At 54.4% G+C, this 17,674-nt stretch overlaps 1 protein-coding gene across 1 annotated transcript in view; it reads right to left on the minus strand.

Annotated features, from left to right (window-relative positions):
• LOC142908248 (uncharacterized) overlaps window positions 1–17,668 on the minus strand; it is a 128,077-nt gene extending 110,409 nt beyond the window's left edge. The window contains exons 1-3 of the mRNA XM_076058640.1: window positions 15,665–17,668; window positions 8,129–8,594; window positions 2,919–3,061 (exon numbers count right to left, since the gene is read on the minus strand). Coding sequence (XP_075914755.1) covers window positions 2,919–3,061; window positions 8,129–8,594; window positions 15,665–16,849 — 1,794 coding nt within the window. The 5' untranslated portion in view covers window positions 16,850–17,668. The remainder of the gene's footprint in view (window positions 1–2,918; window positions 3,062–8,128; window positions 8,595–15,664) is intronic.
• Window positions 17,669–17,674: the final 6 nt, after the last annotated feature.

The following is a 17,674-nucleotide window of genomic DNA, read 5'->3' on the forward strand; positions in this document are numbered from 1 at the left end:
ATGCCTATGGGCTATGACTATGGGCTATGACTACGGGCTATGGCTATGGGCTATGACTACGGGCTATGGCTATGGGCTATGACTATGGGCTATGGCCATGGGCTATGGCCATGGGCTATGACTATGGCTATGGGCTATGACTATGGGCTATGGCTATGGGCTATGACTATGGGCTATGAGCTATGACGATGGGCTATGACTATGGGCTATGACTATGGGCTATGGATATGAGCTATGACTATGCGCTATGACTATGGGCTATGACCATGGGCTATGACTATGACTATGGGCTATGACTATGGGCTATGACTATTGCTATGGCTATGACTATGGGCTATGGCAATGGGCTATGACTATGACCTATGGCTATGGGCTATGACTATGGGCTATGGCTATGGGCTATGACTACGGGCTATGGCTATGAGCTATGACTATGGGCTATGACTATGGGCTATGACTATGGGCTATGACTATGAGCTATGACTATGGGCTATGGCTGTGGGCTATGGCTATGGGCAATGACTATGGGCTATGACTATGGGCTATGACTATGGGCTATGACTATGGGCTATGACTATGAGCTATGACTACGGGCTATGACTACGGGCTATGACTATGGGCTATGGCTATGGGCTATGACTATGCACTATGGGCTATGGTTATGGGCTATAACTATGGGCTATGACTAGGGCTATGGGCTATGGCCATGGGCTATGGCTATGACTATGGGCTATGGCTATGGGGTATGACTATGACTATGGGCTATGACTATGGGCTATGACTATGGCTATGGGCTATAACAATGGGCTATGGATATGAGCTATGACTATGGGCTATGGCTATGAGCTATGACTATGGGCTATGACTATGGGCTATGACCATGGGCTATGGCTATGAGCTATGACTATAGGCTATGACTATGGGCTATGACTATGTGCTATGACTATGGGCTATGACTATGGGCTATGACCATGGGCTATGACTAAGGGCTATGACTATAGGCTATGACTATGGCTATGGGCTATGACTATGGGCTATGAGTTATGACTATGGGCTATGACTGTGGGCTATGACTATGGGCTATGACTATGGGCTATGACTATGGGTTATGACTATGGGCTATGACTATGGGCTATGACTATGGCTATGGGCTATGACTATGGGCTATGGCTATGAGCTATGACTATGGGCTATGACTATGGGCTATGACTATGACTATGGGCTATGACTATGAGCTATGACTATGGGCTATGACTATGGGCTAATGCCTATGGGCTATCACTATGGGCTATGACTATGGGCTATGGCTATGGGCTATGACTATGGGCTATGGCTTATGACTGGGCTATGACTATGGCTATGGGCTATGACTATGGGCTATGGCTATGGGCTATGGCTATGACTATGGGCTATGGCTATGGGGTATGACTATGACTATGGGCTATGACTATGGGCTATGACTATGGCTATGGGCTATGACTATGGGTTATGGCTATGGGCTATGACTATGGGCTATGAGCTATGACTATGGGCTATGACTATGGGCTATGACTATGGGCTATGACCATGGGCTATGACTATGGGCTATGACTATGGGCTATGACTATGGCTATGGGCTATGACTTTGGGCTATGGCTATGAGCTATGACTATGGGCTATTGACTGTGGGCTATGACTATGGGCTATGACTATGAGCTATGACTATGGGCTATGGCTGTGGGCTATGGCTATGGGCAATGACTATGGGCTATGACTATGGGTTATGACTATGGGCTATGACTATGGGCTATGACTATGGCTATGGGCTATGACTATGGGCTATGAGCTATGACTATGGGCTATGACTATGGGCTATGGCTATGACTATGGGCTATGACTATGGGCTATGGCTATGGGCTATGACTATGGGCTATGGGCTATGGCTATGGGCTATGGCTATGACTATGGCTATGGGCTATGACTATGGGCTATGGGCTATGGCTATGAGCTATGACTATGGGCTATGGCTAAGAGCTATGACTATGGGCTATGGCTATGGGCTATGGCCTAAGGCTATAGGCTATGGCTATGGGCTATGGCTATGACTATGGCTATGACTATGGGCTATGACTATGGGCTATGACTATGGGCTATGACTACGGGCTATGGGCTATGACTACGGGCTATGGCTATGGGCTATGACTATGAGCTATGAGCTATGACGATGGGCTATGACTATGGGCTATGACTATGGGCTATGGATATGAGCTATGACTATGGGCTATGACTATGGGCTATGGCTGTGGGCTATGGCTTTGACTATGGGCTATGACTATGCGCTATGGCTATGGACTATGACTATGGGCTATGGCTGTGGGCTATGACTATAGGCTATGACTATGGGCTATGACTATGGGCTATGACTATGGGCTATGACTATGGGCTTATGGCTATGACTATGGGCTATGGCTATGACTATGGGCTATGGCTATGGGCTATGGTTATGGGCTATGACTATGGGCTATGGACTATGGCTATGACTATGGGCTATGACAATGACTATGGGCTATGACTATGGGCTATGGCTATGACTATGGGCTATGACTATGGGCTATGGGCTATGACTATGGGCTAAGGCTATGACTATGGGCTATGACTATGGTCTATGGCTATGGGCTATGACTATGGGCTATGACTATGGGCTATGGTTATGGGCTATGACTATGGGCTATGACTATGGGCTATGACTATGAGCTATGACTATGGGCTATGACTATGGGCTATGACTATGGGCTATGACTATGGGCTATGCGCTATGACTACTCAGGGGTGGGAGTCAAGATGCCCACCCTTACACCCCCCACCCCCTCGCCCCGTACCACCGTGCCCCCCCCCCCACTCCCGTCCACTCCCCCGCCCCCACGTAGCAGGCTTCGTACCCGTATGCTGCCCGTCCCGAGGAAGTACGGCCGTGCCCATGTGACCACGCGCGTAGGCCTGTGAAGGTACACGGGCACCCCCGTGTTGTGCAGAGTCGAGATCCAGCCGTCCGGCAAAGGCTCCACGGCCGGGCGGCCACGTGCTGTGGAGGGCACGGTGGGGGGGCGAGGGTAGGGTAGTGGGTGGGTGGCACGGTGGGGGGAGGGTAGTGGGTGGGTGGCACGGTGGGGGGGAGGGTGGGAGAGGGGATGGAGAGAGGGCTTCATACGGATTTGGGGATGTGCGCGCACACACGCACACAGGTACACAGACGGTATATATACACACACACACACAGGTACACACACACAGGTACACACAGGTACTCACACAGGTACACACACACATGTACACACACTCACAGGTACATACACAGGTACTCACACAGGTACACACACACAGGCACACACACACACGTACACACAGGTACACACACACAGACACAACAACAACCGCCATTCGCCACTAAGTAGCGGTGACGTCACCACGACGCTTGTGCCAGGCCATGTGCACCTTGAGGCCACGTGGAGTGTCGAACGCCCGCTGGCAGGATGTCACGGGGCAGACCCAGGTGCCATGGGTTGACTGATTGAGATGACTGGCTGATGCACCACCTGTGCCCCCTACTGTGCCAACCTGCTGTACTTTAGCCACCCGGCGCTCCGCTCGTTGTTGTGAGCGTCGCTCCTCCGCCCTCCGTTGTTGTTGGAGGGCGACTGCCTCCAACTGCCCAGCAGCGTCCTTCACGAGCCTCCTCCACAAAGGCCGATCTTGACACCGCTGGTACCGGTCATCGGCAAGTCCACTCAGCTCCACGTCCTCCTGTACCACATGACTCCATCTCTTCTCTAGCCCCTGCCGCGCCCGTTTAGCCTCCTCGATCCGGCCGAACAAAAGCTGTTTCGGCATGCGGTGGCTGGGCATGCGGGCTACATGACCCAGCCAACGCAGCCTTGCCCGCCGGAGCTCACCGATGGGACCTTGCCCAGATCTTTCAAGGATTTGTGAGCTGCTCACACAATCCAGTCTGGTTAAACCCAGGATGGATCGTAGGCAGGCTAGCCTGTTTCTCACCGGCGAAGATGTTCCATTAGGGGGGGTCCATGTTTCGCAAGCGTAGAGAAGGGAGGGAATGACCATGGCCGAGAAGACCTGAAGCTTAGTGCGGAACGACAGACCAGGTAGCTTCCACACAATGTTACACAACCGATGAAAAGATATTGCCGCTCAACTGATTCAGAGACCTCTGCTATTAAACCAGAGCCGGTCATAAGCACACTGCCCAGGTATAGGAAACTCTCCACTCTCTCCACAACTGCCCCATCACCGATTGGGAGTTGAGGGGGTGGAGTGTCCGATGGTACCCAGGCAGGTGCTTAGTTTTGGTGGGGCTGATGGTAAGGCCCCATCTCTTAGTGGCACGCTCCAGTCTCAGCAGCAGCATCTCCAACTCCTCCTCTGAATGAGCAGCTATTACCAAATCATCGACATACATAACGTGGTTGAGCAATAGGGAGCCATCCCTTGACCGCACCCGGGTATCGATCAGCCTCCCATCATATCTGTACCATATGGAAATTCCCCCGGCACAGCTATTGAAGGCTTCACGACCTACGTGGTCAAAATAGATGTTAAATAATCTGGGAGCCAGAGGACATCCCTGCCGCACCCCAAGGTGTACGGGGAATGGCTTTGACTCCCAGCCACGTAGTTTTACCCGGGCCCGCTCACCATCATGAATCATGAAGGTCCTTAATGATCGTGAGCAGAAGGTCAGGTACTCCAAAAGCACGAAGAACAACCCAGAGCCCAGGCCTACTGATGGTATCATAGGCCTTGACCAGGTTCGCGAACACGAGGCAGATCTGAAACACGGTAGGACCAATACCTCCCCCGTTGCCGATCATTGTTTTAACGACGTGGGCTCACGTGAAATTGACTTTTCCAAGACGAAGGTAACTCTGCAAACCCACCGGCTATCATCAGACATTTGTTCATGAAGCCATCCAGATGTACGAACACAGACACACAACTTCCACCGAGAAGATGGGTACAAGCTGAGCAATCGTTGGAAGGGCGTTATCAACCAGGTAAAAGTATTAACCGACTGCGATGTTTCCATCCTACCTGCCAACGTCAGCTGTTATTTACGACTCTCTCTGTGTGTGTCTCTCTCTCTGTGCATCTCTCTCACCATGTGTGTCTCTCTCTCTCTCTGTGTCTCTCTCTCTCTCTGTGTGTCTCTCTCTCTCTCTGTGTGTCTCTCTCTCTCTCTGTGTGCATCTCTCTCACCATGTGTCTCTCTCTCTCTCTGCATCTCTCTCACCATGTGTGTGTCTCTCTCTCTCTCTGTGTCTCTCTCTCTCTCTGTGTGTCTCTCTCTCTGTGCATCTCTCTCACCGTGTGTGTGTCCCTTGCTCTTAGGGGGTTTTTACCGGCAGGAACCTCCTGGTTTACTACACCACCACCACCACCAGCCCACAGGGGATTATTGTTGTGTCCGTCCGTCGTGCATACACAAATGGGAGCGGTGGGGCTGGGTGGGGAGGGGGCGGTGGGGAGGGGCTTGGTGGGGAGGGAGGGGCTGGGTGGGGAGGGGTGGGTGGGGAGGGGAGGGGCTGGGTGGGGGCTGGGTGGGGAGGGGCTGGGTGGGGGCTGGGTGGGGAGGGGCTGGGTGGGGCTGGGTGGAGAGGGGCTGGGTGGGGAGGGGAGGGTGGGGAGGGGCTGAGTGGAGAGGGGAGGGGCTGGGTGGGGAGGGGCTGGGTGGGGAGGGGCTGCTCACCCCGTGGTGCCCCCCTTATAAAACTCGACCTTTAACCTACTCACTCCGGCTTGTGCCCCGCCCTCACAGGTGGGGCACATTGTGCTAAACGTAGCACCACGTGGTGGTGGTGGTGCCGCCATTGTTGTTGTTGTTGTTGACCCTGGCCACTGACCCAGCAACCCCAACGTTGTTGTTGTTGTTGTTGACCCTGGCCACTGACCCCAGCAACCCCAACGTTGTTGTTGTTGTTGTTGACCCTGGCCACTGACCCCAGCAACCCCAACGTTGTTGTTGTTGACCCTGCCCACTGACCCAGCAACCCCAACGTTGTTGTTGTTGTTGTTGACCCTGCCCACTGACCCAGCAACCCCAACGTTGCTGCCACCGGCTCGCCTCCGCGGGGGAGAACGTGTCTCGTTCCTGTTCACCGGCTCGGTGGCTGGGCTGTCTTAACGTTGACCTGCTAATCCACACTCTTTGGTTCTATTGGGTAAAGTCACGTAGGTGAAAATAAAATAACAAAAAAATCACGCGTTTCGGCCACAACAACACAAGCGGCCCTCATCAGGTGAAGGGACCAGACTGTCTGTCCTCCAGACGTTTCGGCCACAACAACACAAGCGGCCCTCATCAGGTGAAGGGACCAGACTGTCTGTCCTCCAGACGTTTCGGCCACAACAACACAAGCGGCCCTCATCAGGTGAAGGGACGAGACTGTCCTCCAGACAGGCCGCTTGTGGTGCTGTGGCCGAAACGTCGCGAGAATTTTATCGTTATTTTATTTTCACCTACGTGACTTTACCCAAAACAACCAAACAGTATGGATCCTAAATTTTGATTTAAAGCTTTCGTGACTGCAGTAATTCATATTCTTAGTTTTTTCGGTAAAGTCACGTTGAAGAGAAACAACAAAATAACAAAATATATATAAAACAATAAAAAATTCTCACGACGTTTCGACCATAACTCAAACGGTCATCATCAGGTGTGGATCCTAGCAGTCACGAAAGCTTTAAATCTAGACCTGCTAATCTCCCACATCCGCAGCCTCAAATCCCAGGGTTTACGGACAGACTCCTTCCCTGGCTCCGCCAACTTACCCTCTGCGTTGGGCCCAGCAACAAAGATTCCCGCGTGAACTCTCCTCGCTAGCAGCCCTTTCTCCCACGCCGGCCTGCAGCCCTCCCCCGCTGTGTTTGTTTCACACCTGAAGGCGGTCGCCTGCCTTGCGCCCGTTATTTTCTTCCGCCCGCGTGATGACCTTGCCGACAGAACCGAAGATTGTGGATTACCGCGGTCACTAAAGCTTCAGATCGAGATTGGGTGGTTCGAGGCCGGGACCTTTCCCGGCACACCGAGGAGTGAGGGATGCCCCTGTAGTTGTTGCGGTCTGTGCGGTCGCCCTTCTTAAAGTGGGGGGGGGACCGCCAGGGCATCCTTCCAATCCTGCGGAACCCGTCCAGTGGTCCAGACTGTTGTTATGATGTCATGTAGGGCAGTCTGTGCACAAACGCCACCCTCCCTCAGCATTTCACTTGGGGAGATCGTCTCTGCCCGCTGCCTTTCCTGGTCTCAGACTCCGGATCGCCTTCAGTACTTCCTCAACAGATGGCACCTCAGCCAGCCACTCACAGGGGGTGACTTCTTCCAATATTTGAGGCATCGCAGCCTCAGCAGGGTCATCCTCACTTTGTGCCACGATGTTTTCCTGGCTGAGGGATTCTCCCTCCCCCAGGACCTCACAGAAATGCTCAGCAAATCTGCAAACCTGTTCCTGGGGGTCAGAGATTGGGTCACCGTTTTTTCCCCTAATGATGGTAATGTGTGGCGCTGCAGATTACTTTTTTGATGGAGCTAAATAGAGATTTGTGATCACGGGCCACTGAGGCAGACTCCATCTCCTCAGCAACCCGCGACCACCACCCATCCTTGCAGTGCCTCACGGCTCTCCGAACCTCCGAGCGAAGGCTGCGGTAAGCCTCCTCATTCTCTGACGTTGGATTCTGTAGCCGATGAGAGCGGGCCTTTCGCTTTTTCTCAACCATCCTGAACACCTCCTCTGTCAGCCAGGGTCTCTGGGGAGGTCTGGACCGCGTACCCAAAGCAGCTATTGCAGCTGCATGAGTCACAGTCCTAAACCTCGCCCATTTACCCTCGACATCAGGAGGAGTCGGGGACGATGCCAATCCCAGCCGCAAACGATGATGAAATTCTCGCTTGCAACTTTCATCACATAAGTGAGACCAGGCCACTTTAGGTTGGAATGGGGTCCTGGGTGTACACCCACACACGTACACACACGTGTACACACGCGTACACACACATGTACACACGCGTACACACACGTGTACACACACGTACACACACGTGTACACACACGTGTACACACACACAGTCCACACTCACTCTTGAGCACCGTCTTGATCTTGACAGACAGCGGCTGCACCGATCCCGGCTCCCTCATCCCCCCCTCGCCCACAGCCCCCTCGTCGCCCCCCTCGTCGCCCCCCCCCTCCTCCTCCTCCTCCTCCTCTTCCTCGGCCCCCACCCCCTCCTCCCCCCCCGCCGCCGCCGCCGCCGCCCCCCCCTCCCCGCCGTCGCCGTGGAGACGGGGCGCCCGGGGCCGGTCGCCGCGGCGACGCCCCCTGCCTCCGGCGGCCGCCCCCCCGGCGTCGTCGAGGCGGTCGTCGAGGCGGTCGTCGAGGCGGTCGTCAAGGCGGTCGTCAAGGCGGTCGTCAAGGCGGTCGTCAAGGCGGTCGTCAAGGCGGTCGTCAAGGCGGGCGCGCTTGCGCGGGGGCGGCAGGCCGGCCTCCAGCAGGGCATCCACGTCCTCGTCCCCCCCCTCGTCCTCCTCCTCCTCCTCCTCCTCGTCCTGAGGAGGTGGTGAGAGAGAGGGGAGGGGAGAGGAGGTGAGAAGGGGGGCGGCAGGCCGGCCTCCAGCAGGGCATCCACGTCCACCTCGTCCTGAGGAGGTGTGAGAGGAGGTGACACAGTGACAACAACAACAACAACCGCCATTCGCCACTAAGTGGCGGTGACGTCACCACGACGCTTATGACATCATAACAACGGTCTGGACCACTGGACGGGTTCCGCAGGATTGGAAGGATGCCCTGGTGGTCTCCCCCTCTTTAAGAAGGGAGACCGCACAGACTGTAACAACTACAGGGGCATCTCACTCCTCAGTGTCCTTGGAAAGGTCCTGGCAAGGATTATTCAACATCGCCTTGCCAGGCACGCTGAGGAGAGGCTTGCGGAGCCCCAATGCGGTTTCAGGAAAGGGCGGTCCTGCACAGATGCCATATTTTCTGTCCGTCTGCTAGAGCAGAGGTGTAGGGAATTCCAGCAAGACCTACATCTCTGCTTTATTGACCTGGTCAAGGCCATGATACCATCAGTAGGCCTGGGCTCTGGGTCGTTCTTCGTGCTTTCGGAGTACCTGACCCTCTGCTCACGATCATTAAGGACCTTCATGATGGTGAGCGGGCCCGGGTAAAACTAGGTGGCCGGGAGTCAGAGCCATTCCCTGTACACCTTGGGGTGCGACAGGGATGATTCAGAGGACAACTGGGTGAAAGTGTTGTGGTCAGATGAGACCAAAATGGAGCTCTTTGGCATCAACTCAACTCGCCGTCTTCGTTGGTTCTTTCGGTAAAGTCACGTAGAATGAGAATAAAATAAAATAACACAATAAAATTCTCACGACGTTTCGGCCACAACGCAAGCGGCCATCTTCAGGTGAAAGGTACAGACCTGTCGGGACGACAGAGCTTCAATGAACGATGTTAAGATTCGTAGCGACTTTTAAGCTGGTTGGGAGAAGTGAGGCACCTTGACAAGGGGGTTTACATATCAAATAGCTGAGGGATTAGCTTGTGACTGGTCACAGGAATGGCTATGTTAAAGTCAAAACCTACACATCCACAGAGGCAACTAGTGATTTAGCATTGAAATAGCTAAGGGATTGGCTTGTGACTGGTCACAGAAATAGATGTTAAAGTAAAGGCCTACACATTCACAGAGCTTCAATGAACGCTGTTAAGATTCGTAGCGACTTTAAGCTGGTTGGGAGAAGTGAGGCACCTTGACCAAGTTTCAATGATCATCGAAAATCTGAAACATTCTGCGTGTAAGTGTACGACACTCGGTCTGGCTGACTGCGTGCAACTGCGTTGTCAGAGCGTGTGTCCGCCAACCGATGGCGTCTAAGTTCAACAGCCTGACTCTCTCTAAATCATTCTTGAAATTAACATTTGTCGAATGTCACCCCGGGCTGAAAATCCTGGCTCCGCCCCTGGACGTGGAGCTAGTGTGGAAGGGGGCGTGGAGCTAGTCTGGGGGTGGAGCTAGTGTGGGAGGGGGGGTGGAGCTTGTCGAGGGGGCGGAGCTAGTGTGGGAGTGGGGACGGAGCCAGTGTGGGAGTGTGGGCGGAGCCAGTGTGGGAGTGTGGGCGGAGCTAGTGTGGGAGTGGGGGCGGAGCTAGTGTGGGAGTGAGGGCGGAGCTAGTGTGGGAGTGGGGGCGGAGCTAGTGTGGGAGTGGGGGCGGAGCTAGTGTGGTAGTGGGGGCGGAGCTAGTGTGGGAGTGGGGGCGGAGCAAGTGCGGCCTGAAAATCCTGGCTCCGCCCCTGCTCCCCGGCCGCCTTTGCCTTCCAGCAGCGACAGCAGCGACAAGAATTTGCACACGCAGGCAAAGGGCATCTCCTCTTCAAAAATAAAAATACTACGATGGAAACCACTGCGACAACGTAGCTCGAGTCACGTACAAGAACCGTGACTGCGGGTGGCACACGGTACCAAACTGCGGGGCAAAATAAACGTTTGACCTCAAAAGCATCACCGACACACCCTCTAGCGCGAGGCAAAAGCGTGTCACGCTGGGCGGCAAGGGCAGGGGGGGGGGGGGGGAGAGGGCTCGACCGGACAGGGGGCACCCGGCCGCCCCCCCCCCCCCCACGCCTCCTTCCAGATTAATTAGTGCAGAGGGTGAGAATTGTTGGCATAGCCCAGTGAGCCACGCGGCTCTTGAATCGGGTGTTGCAACCGCAACGAGCGAAAAGCACAACAACAACAACAACAAAAAACCATCTTAATTGTGACCCTGCGCATGTGCAAACAGAAAATCCAGGATAACAAAAAAAAACCATCGAAACATTCCTGATGGCGGGATGGCTCCAGCAAGGGTCGACCGGGAACCATGCCTTGACGCAAACTCACAAAACAAAGATCCCCCGTGTAGCCTGTAACAGACTGTAGGGGCAAGTGCCGTTAGCGAGCAGCACCCTATGAAGGCCGGTAACGGAACACGAGGGGGTGGGTGGCCAGCGCCACGCCCGGCCGCCTTTGTCTCCCCCAGTGGCGATGTTTACTTACACACCGCGCCAGGTACTCATTTTGAGGCTGAGTCGACCTAGGTGGAGGCCCGGGACCGGTTCAGATAATCGTCGCCGATGGTGTTGGCCGTGAGCGGGAATCGAACCCGTGTCGCCGGGTTCATAGCGCAGCGTGGCGCTAACCGCTGCTACACCACCGCTCTATCAACAACAACAACCGCCATTCGCCACTAAGTGGCGGTGACGTCACCACGACGCTTGTGCCAGGCTATGTGCACTCTGAGGCCACGTGGAGTGGCCGCTCTATCACACACGGACACACACGTACAACCCCCACCACCCCCGCCCCCCTACACCCCGCAACACAGAGGGAGACCAAAAAAAGTCCTTTGTGAGAAGGCGAGCCAGAGGAAGAAATCTTGGCACTTCTAGATTTGAAGCTCTTTGGTTCTATTCGGTAAAGTCACCACGTAGGTAAAAAAATTAAATAAAAAACAACATAAATCACCAGGACGTTTCGGCCACAACACAAGCGAACCTTCATCAGGTGAAGGGACCGGACTGTCTCGAGGACAGCGCTGGAGTGAAACGCAGAGCCAAGCTCAGACCGCGACCTTTAAGCTGTGTGAGAGGGATTAGGGTGCCTTGACAAAGGAATTAGCGTAAAAAAATTGTAGCATTTGATCGGCGGACTTAGCATGGTGAAAGGTGCAGCTCAGTGAATGGCACCGGCAGTGCAACCCCCGCCTGTGCAGCGAAAGTTTGGGGTACCACTACTTGAAAAGATATGCTGTACCAATGAAAATCAGTTTAACGTTTGGTTCGATTTAGAACATCTTTCCAATGGTTGCTTAATTTGAAAACCATCCTCTCGGTTGAAATTGTGCACTGCGTTTGTAGATCTGAATTGCCTCGCGAACAAATCTCTGATTAAACACGGGCAACACGCACATTGCATCGCGGCTGCCAGCCAGCCAGCGGCGACCGACCACCGAAGACGCTCGACCCCCGAAAGATAACGGCCGGCAACCTGAGGGGCTGCTTGGACCACCGGAAGAGCTCGGGCCGAACTGGCCAACGGAAGCCGAGCCACCGGCTTCGGCACAAGGGCGCAAAGCGCCGAGCAACCGCCCCGGGCCAGCATCTCGGGGAACCAGCTGCGCGCACGCGCAATCGGCACCGCCGGGGCAGAGGGCGCTCCGCCAAGCGCCGCCGGCGGACGCCGTGCCGACTCGTCCGGCCGCCGGCGGAACCGAACTCCGGGCAGCCCGGGCGAAAGGAGGGGGGCCCAGTTACACTGCAACGCAGCGCCCGGCGTCTGCCTGACGCGGAGAGTTTGGTCGAGGGCGCACCCCCACTCGACCCCCATGCCGACACCCCGCTCAGCACGCGCGCACGAGTCGTTGGCAAGAAGAACTCACGATGGGTGCGTCGGGCATCAAGCGACAACGAGGAACGAGGCTGCCCACTGGGTCACGGGGAAGACGTCGTTTGGAAAAGTATTTTAGGAGCCACGGGTTTCTCTTTGAATTGCACAAATATCGTCAACGAATCCATCGGTGAAAACGCAACGTTCAGGAACCCGGGTTACGAATCCACACGCTCACGGGGAGAATATCGTGTCGAAATCTTTATTTTGATCACGGAATCCGCCCGTGAATTTGTTGAAAACCCCAGCCAATTAATGAGCATTTGCCCGAAGCAGGCATACTGCCACACACCATGGTTTCAACATTTCGTTAAATTACGTAATCTTATAGGAATAGGTTTTACCCTTTTAACTGGCACAAAAACTGACACCTTTATTCAAGGCATCGTGTTTGCAATGACCACAGCACAAGCAGTCAAAATGCAAACAAAAAAGACAACTCTGATAATAATATGCACTGTCCTTGAATTTGATTGGTCCACACCCGAGACAGTCCTTAATTCAAGGACAGTGCATATTATTATCAGAGTTGTCTTTTTTGTTTGCATTTTGACTGCTTGTGTTGTGGTTATTGCAAACATGATGCCTTGAATACAGGTGTCAGTTTTTGTGCCAGTTAAAAGGGTAAAACCTATTCCTATATCTTGTTTCTGGCAAAGGAGGTCTCATTACGTAATCTTGCCCATGAATTCATTGCCGTATAAGTCTTGCCTTCGGGATATGTTTCTTTAGTGTCCCCGTATGAATGTCGTTGCATGAAGTTTTAAGGACTTTTTATTCCTGTTTGCCGCATATGCTCGCGTTACTCTGAGGAAGTCATCAGTTGTTCCGTTACCCAGTGAACAAACGTGATCGTTGAGGGTTAAATGTATGGATCAATGAGGGGACCATCTCCTGGAGTACTGTGTTGACAATTTCAAGCATAAGAATTTGCACATTAGTGTGTTAAGGTTTTGTTCAGAAATTAAAATTGCTTAACACAGAAGTGTCTGAGTGGTTCCTTCCCAAGTTCATGCATAATAATCTTAATAATAAGAACTGTATCCTGCGGATGAGATTTTAATTTGGAGGTCTGACATAACACACTAATACATAATCAGTAAATGTTAAAGCGAGAATAATTGTATTATACCGATTGATAATACAAACCTAGACAACGAAGCCGAGCTTAATCTAGCATACTTACAGCACACCTGCATAACTTCGTAAAATTGTCTTATCCCGATTGATGATACGACCCAGGGCAACGAAGCTAAGCCTAATTATCATAACTGTCCACAATAGCATACTCGCATACATTCACATAAATTAATGTTAAATCTCTAATTAACATAATTTCGGCCATTTACGCATGTTTAAACCAAATTTTCATTTAATTTTTTTATTTTTCATTAAAATTTCCATACCCGGCATATACAACACTGTGCTTTAGCCACCAAGCGCTCCGCTCGTTGTTGTGAGCGTCGCTCCTCCGCCCTCCATTGTTGTTGGAGGGCGACTGCCTCCAACTGCCCAGCAGCGTCCTTCACGAGCCTCCTCCACAGAGGCCGATCTTGACACCGCGGGTACCGGTCATCGGCAAGTCCACTCAGCTCCACGTCCCCCTGTACCACATCACTCCATCTCTTCTCTAGCCCGTGCCGCGCCCGTTTAGCCCCCTCGATCCGGCCGAACAAAAGCTGTTTGGGCATGCGGTGGCTGGGCATGCGGGCTACATGACCCAGCCAATGCAGCCTTGCCTGCCGGAAGAGCTCACCATAGCACCTTGCCCAGATCTTTCTAGGATTTGTGAAGTCCTCACACAATCCAGCCTGGTTAAACCCAGGATGGATCGTAGGAAGGCCAGCCTAAATGTTTACAATCTACAAAGATGCTCCATTAGGGGGGTCCACGTTTCGCAAGCACCGTGGCCGAGAAAACCTGAAGCTTAGTGCGGAGCGACAGACCAGGTAGCTTCCACACAGCGTTACGCAACCGATGAAAAGATATTGCCGCTCGACTGATTCGGAGACCTCTGCTGTTAAACTGGAGCCAGTCATAAGCACACTGCCCAGGTATGGGAAACTCTCCACTCTCTCCACAACTGCCCCATGACCGATTGGGAGTTGTGGGGGTAGAGTGTCCGATGGTACAAAATACCCAGGCAGGTGCTTAGTTTTGGTGGGGCTGATGGTAAGGCCCAACTCTTAGTGGTACACTCCAGTCTCAGCAGCAGCGCCTCCAACTCCTCCTCTGAGTGAGCTGCAATTACCAGATCATCGGCATACATAACGTGGTTGAGCAATAGAGAGCCATCCCTTGACCGCACCTGGGCATCGATCAGCCTCCCATTGTATCTGTACCAGATGGAAATTCCTTTGGTACAGCCATCAAAGGCTTCACAAACTACGTGGTCGAAAAAGATGTTAAATAATGTGGGAGCCAGAGGCCATCCCTGTCGCACCCAAGGTGAACAGGGAATGGCTCCGACTCCTGGCCACGTAGTTTTACCCGGGCCCGCTCACCATCATGAAGGTCCTTAATGATCGTGAATAGTGGGTCAGGGACTCCGAAAGCACGAAGAACAACCCAGAGCCCAGGCCTACTGATGATATCATAGGCCTTGACCAGGTCAATAAAGCAGAGATGTAGGTCTTCATCGCAGGCGATGATGAAATTCTCGCTTGCAACTTTCATCAGCTAGCTGAGACCAGGCCACCATAGGTTTGAATGGGGTCCTGGGTGTTCACTCACCACCAGAGTGGAAGAATGGCAGGCGCATCTTACAGATGACAAGTCAATGGTCACACACGGTGACACCACCACCTCCATCACCACCACCTCCATCAACACCACCACCACCGTCACCACCACCATCTCCATCACCGCCACCACCACCACCTCCATCACCACCACCACCACCACCTCCATCACCACCACCACCACCTCCATCAACACCACCACCTCCATCAACACCACCACCTCCATCACCACCACCACCACCACCTCCACCACCTCCATCATCACCACCACCACCACCACCTCCATCACCACCACCACCTCCAACACCACTTCCATCACCACCTCCATCACCACCTCCAACACCACCACCACCACCACCTCCATCACCACCACCATCACCACCACCACCACCATCACCACCACCACCACCATCACCACCACCACCAACGTGCTCATCATCACCTCCACGCCGCCAAGGTGGTTGGGCGAGTCGTCTCCACCTCCTCTCCCTCCGCCTCCGCCGCCTCCTCGTCGTCCACCGCCACCTCCTCCTCGTCGCCCGCCACCTCCACTACCTCCTCCCCCGTTGTCGGTCTCGTCTCTCGCCGTCGCCATGTCGTCCAGGACAGCAAACACCACGTCCTCCTTCACCTCCTCCTCCTCCTCGTCCTCGTCGCCCCGCCCGTCCACCGCCATCCCGCCGCCCTCCTCGCCGCCGTCGTCCGCCGTCACCTCCTCCACCTCCTCCTCCACCTCCTCCTCCTCTTCCCCGTCGCCCCCCACGAGCCCCAGCGGCACGGTGCGGGCGTCTCCGACGAGGTGGACCACTCTCCGTGTCCCCCCACCACCGCCTCCACCGCCTCCTCCTCCTCCTCCTCCTCCTCCTCCTCCTCCTCCTCCGCCTCCTCGTCGCGAGTCGGCCGCGCTCAGCCGCACCGTGACGCGGCGCAGGGCGCCGGGGTCCAGCGCGAAGCGCGGGGTGGGGCGCGCGTGACGGCCTGCCGATGGTGCCGCCCACGGTGCCGATGGTGCCGCCCACGGTGCCGATGGTGCCGCCCACGGTGCCGCCCACGGTGCCGCCGATGACGACGCCGATGACGCCGATGACGACGCCGATGACGACGCCGATGACAGCGGAGGGGGCGGCAGCGGCAGCGGCGGATGCACGGAAGGAGGAGGAGGAGGTGGTGGTGGTGGTGGTGGAGAGGTGACGGGTTGAAGAGGTGCGGGCGGAGCTGCTGGTGCTGCTGCTGCCGCTGATGGGGCTGATGGTGCTGATGGTGCTGCTGATGGGGCTGATGGTGCTGATGGTGCTGCTGATGGGGCTGATGGTGCTGATGGTGCTGCTGATGGGGCTGATGGTGCTGATGGTGCTGCTGATGGGGCTGATGGTGCTGATGGTGCTGCTGCTGCTGCTGCCAATGATGGTGCTGATGGTGCTGCTGCTGCTACCACTGATGCTGCTGCTGCTACTGCTGATGGTGCTGATACTGCTGACGGTGCTGCTGCTGATGCTGCTGCTGCTACTGCTGATGGTGCTGCTGCTGCTGCTACTGCTGACGCTGACGCTGCCGCCGTCGGCGCCGCCGACAATGATTTGTCACGGGGACAGGCGAGACCTGACGGAGGCTGCCGCGGGCTCGGCATGACTGCCGTCGAGGGGGGTTTGGGCGACCAGTGGCGGCTGGGGGGAGGATGACGATGTTGTGTTGTTGTTGTTGTGTTGTTGTTGTTGTTGTGTGGTGTTGTTGTTGTTGTTGTGGTGTTGTGGTGTTGTTGTTGTGTTGTTGTGTTGTTGTTGTGGTGTTGTTGTGGTGTTGTGGTGTTGTGGTGTTGTTGTGTTGTGGTGTTGTGTTGTTGTTGTGGTGTTGTGTTGTTGTTGTGGTGTTGTTGTTGTGTTGTTGTTGTGTTGTGGTGTTTGACGGTAACAGGGGGGGGACGATGATGGCGGGCGACTGTAGTAGACGCGGTGTAGTAGGGGTGACTATGAGGGGTGAATGTAGGTGGGCGACTGTAGTAGATTCGGTGTAGTAGGGGTGACTATGATGGGTGAATGTAGGTGGGTGACTGTAGTAGATTCGGTGTAGTAGGGGTGACTATGATGGGTGAATGTAGGTGGGCGACTGTAGTAGACGCGGTGGAGTAGGGTGACTATGATGGGTGAATGTAGGTGGGTGACTGTAGTAGACACGGTGTAGTAGGGTGACTATGATGGGTGAATGTAGGTGGGCGACTGTAGTAGATTCGGTGTAGTAGGGGTGACTATGATGGGTGAATGTAGGTGGGCGACTGTAGTAGACGCGGTGGAGTAGGGTGACTATGATGGGTGAATGTAGGTGGGTGACTGTAGTAGACACGGTGTAGTGGGGTGACTATGATGGGTGAATGTAGGTGGGCGACTGTAGTAGACACGGTGTAGTGGGGGTGACTATGATGGGTGAATGTAGGTGGGTGACTGTAGTAGATTCGGTG

The sequence above is a fragment of the Petromyzon marinus genome (genome assembly GCF_048934315.1).
Source record: "Petromyzon marinus isolate PM22_M1 ecotype Great Lakes invasive population chromosome 77 unlocalized genomic scaffold, UKy_Petmar_22M1.pri1.0 chr77_unloc.4, whole genome shotgun sequence".
Taxonomy (NCBI): domain Eukaryota; kingdom Metazoa; phylum Chordata; class Hyperoartia; order Petromyzontiformes; family Petromyzontidae; genus Petromyzon; species Petromyzon marinus.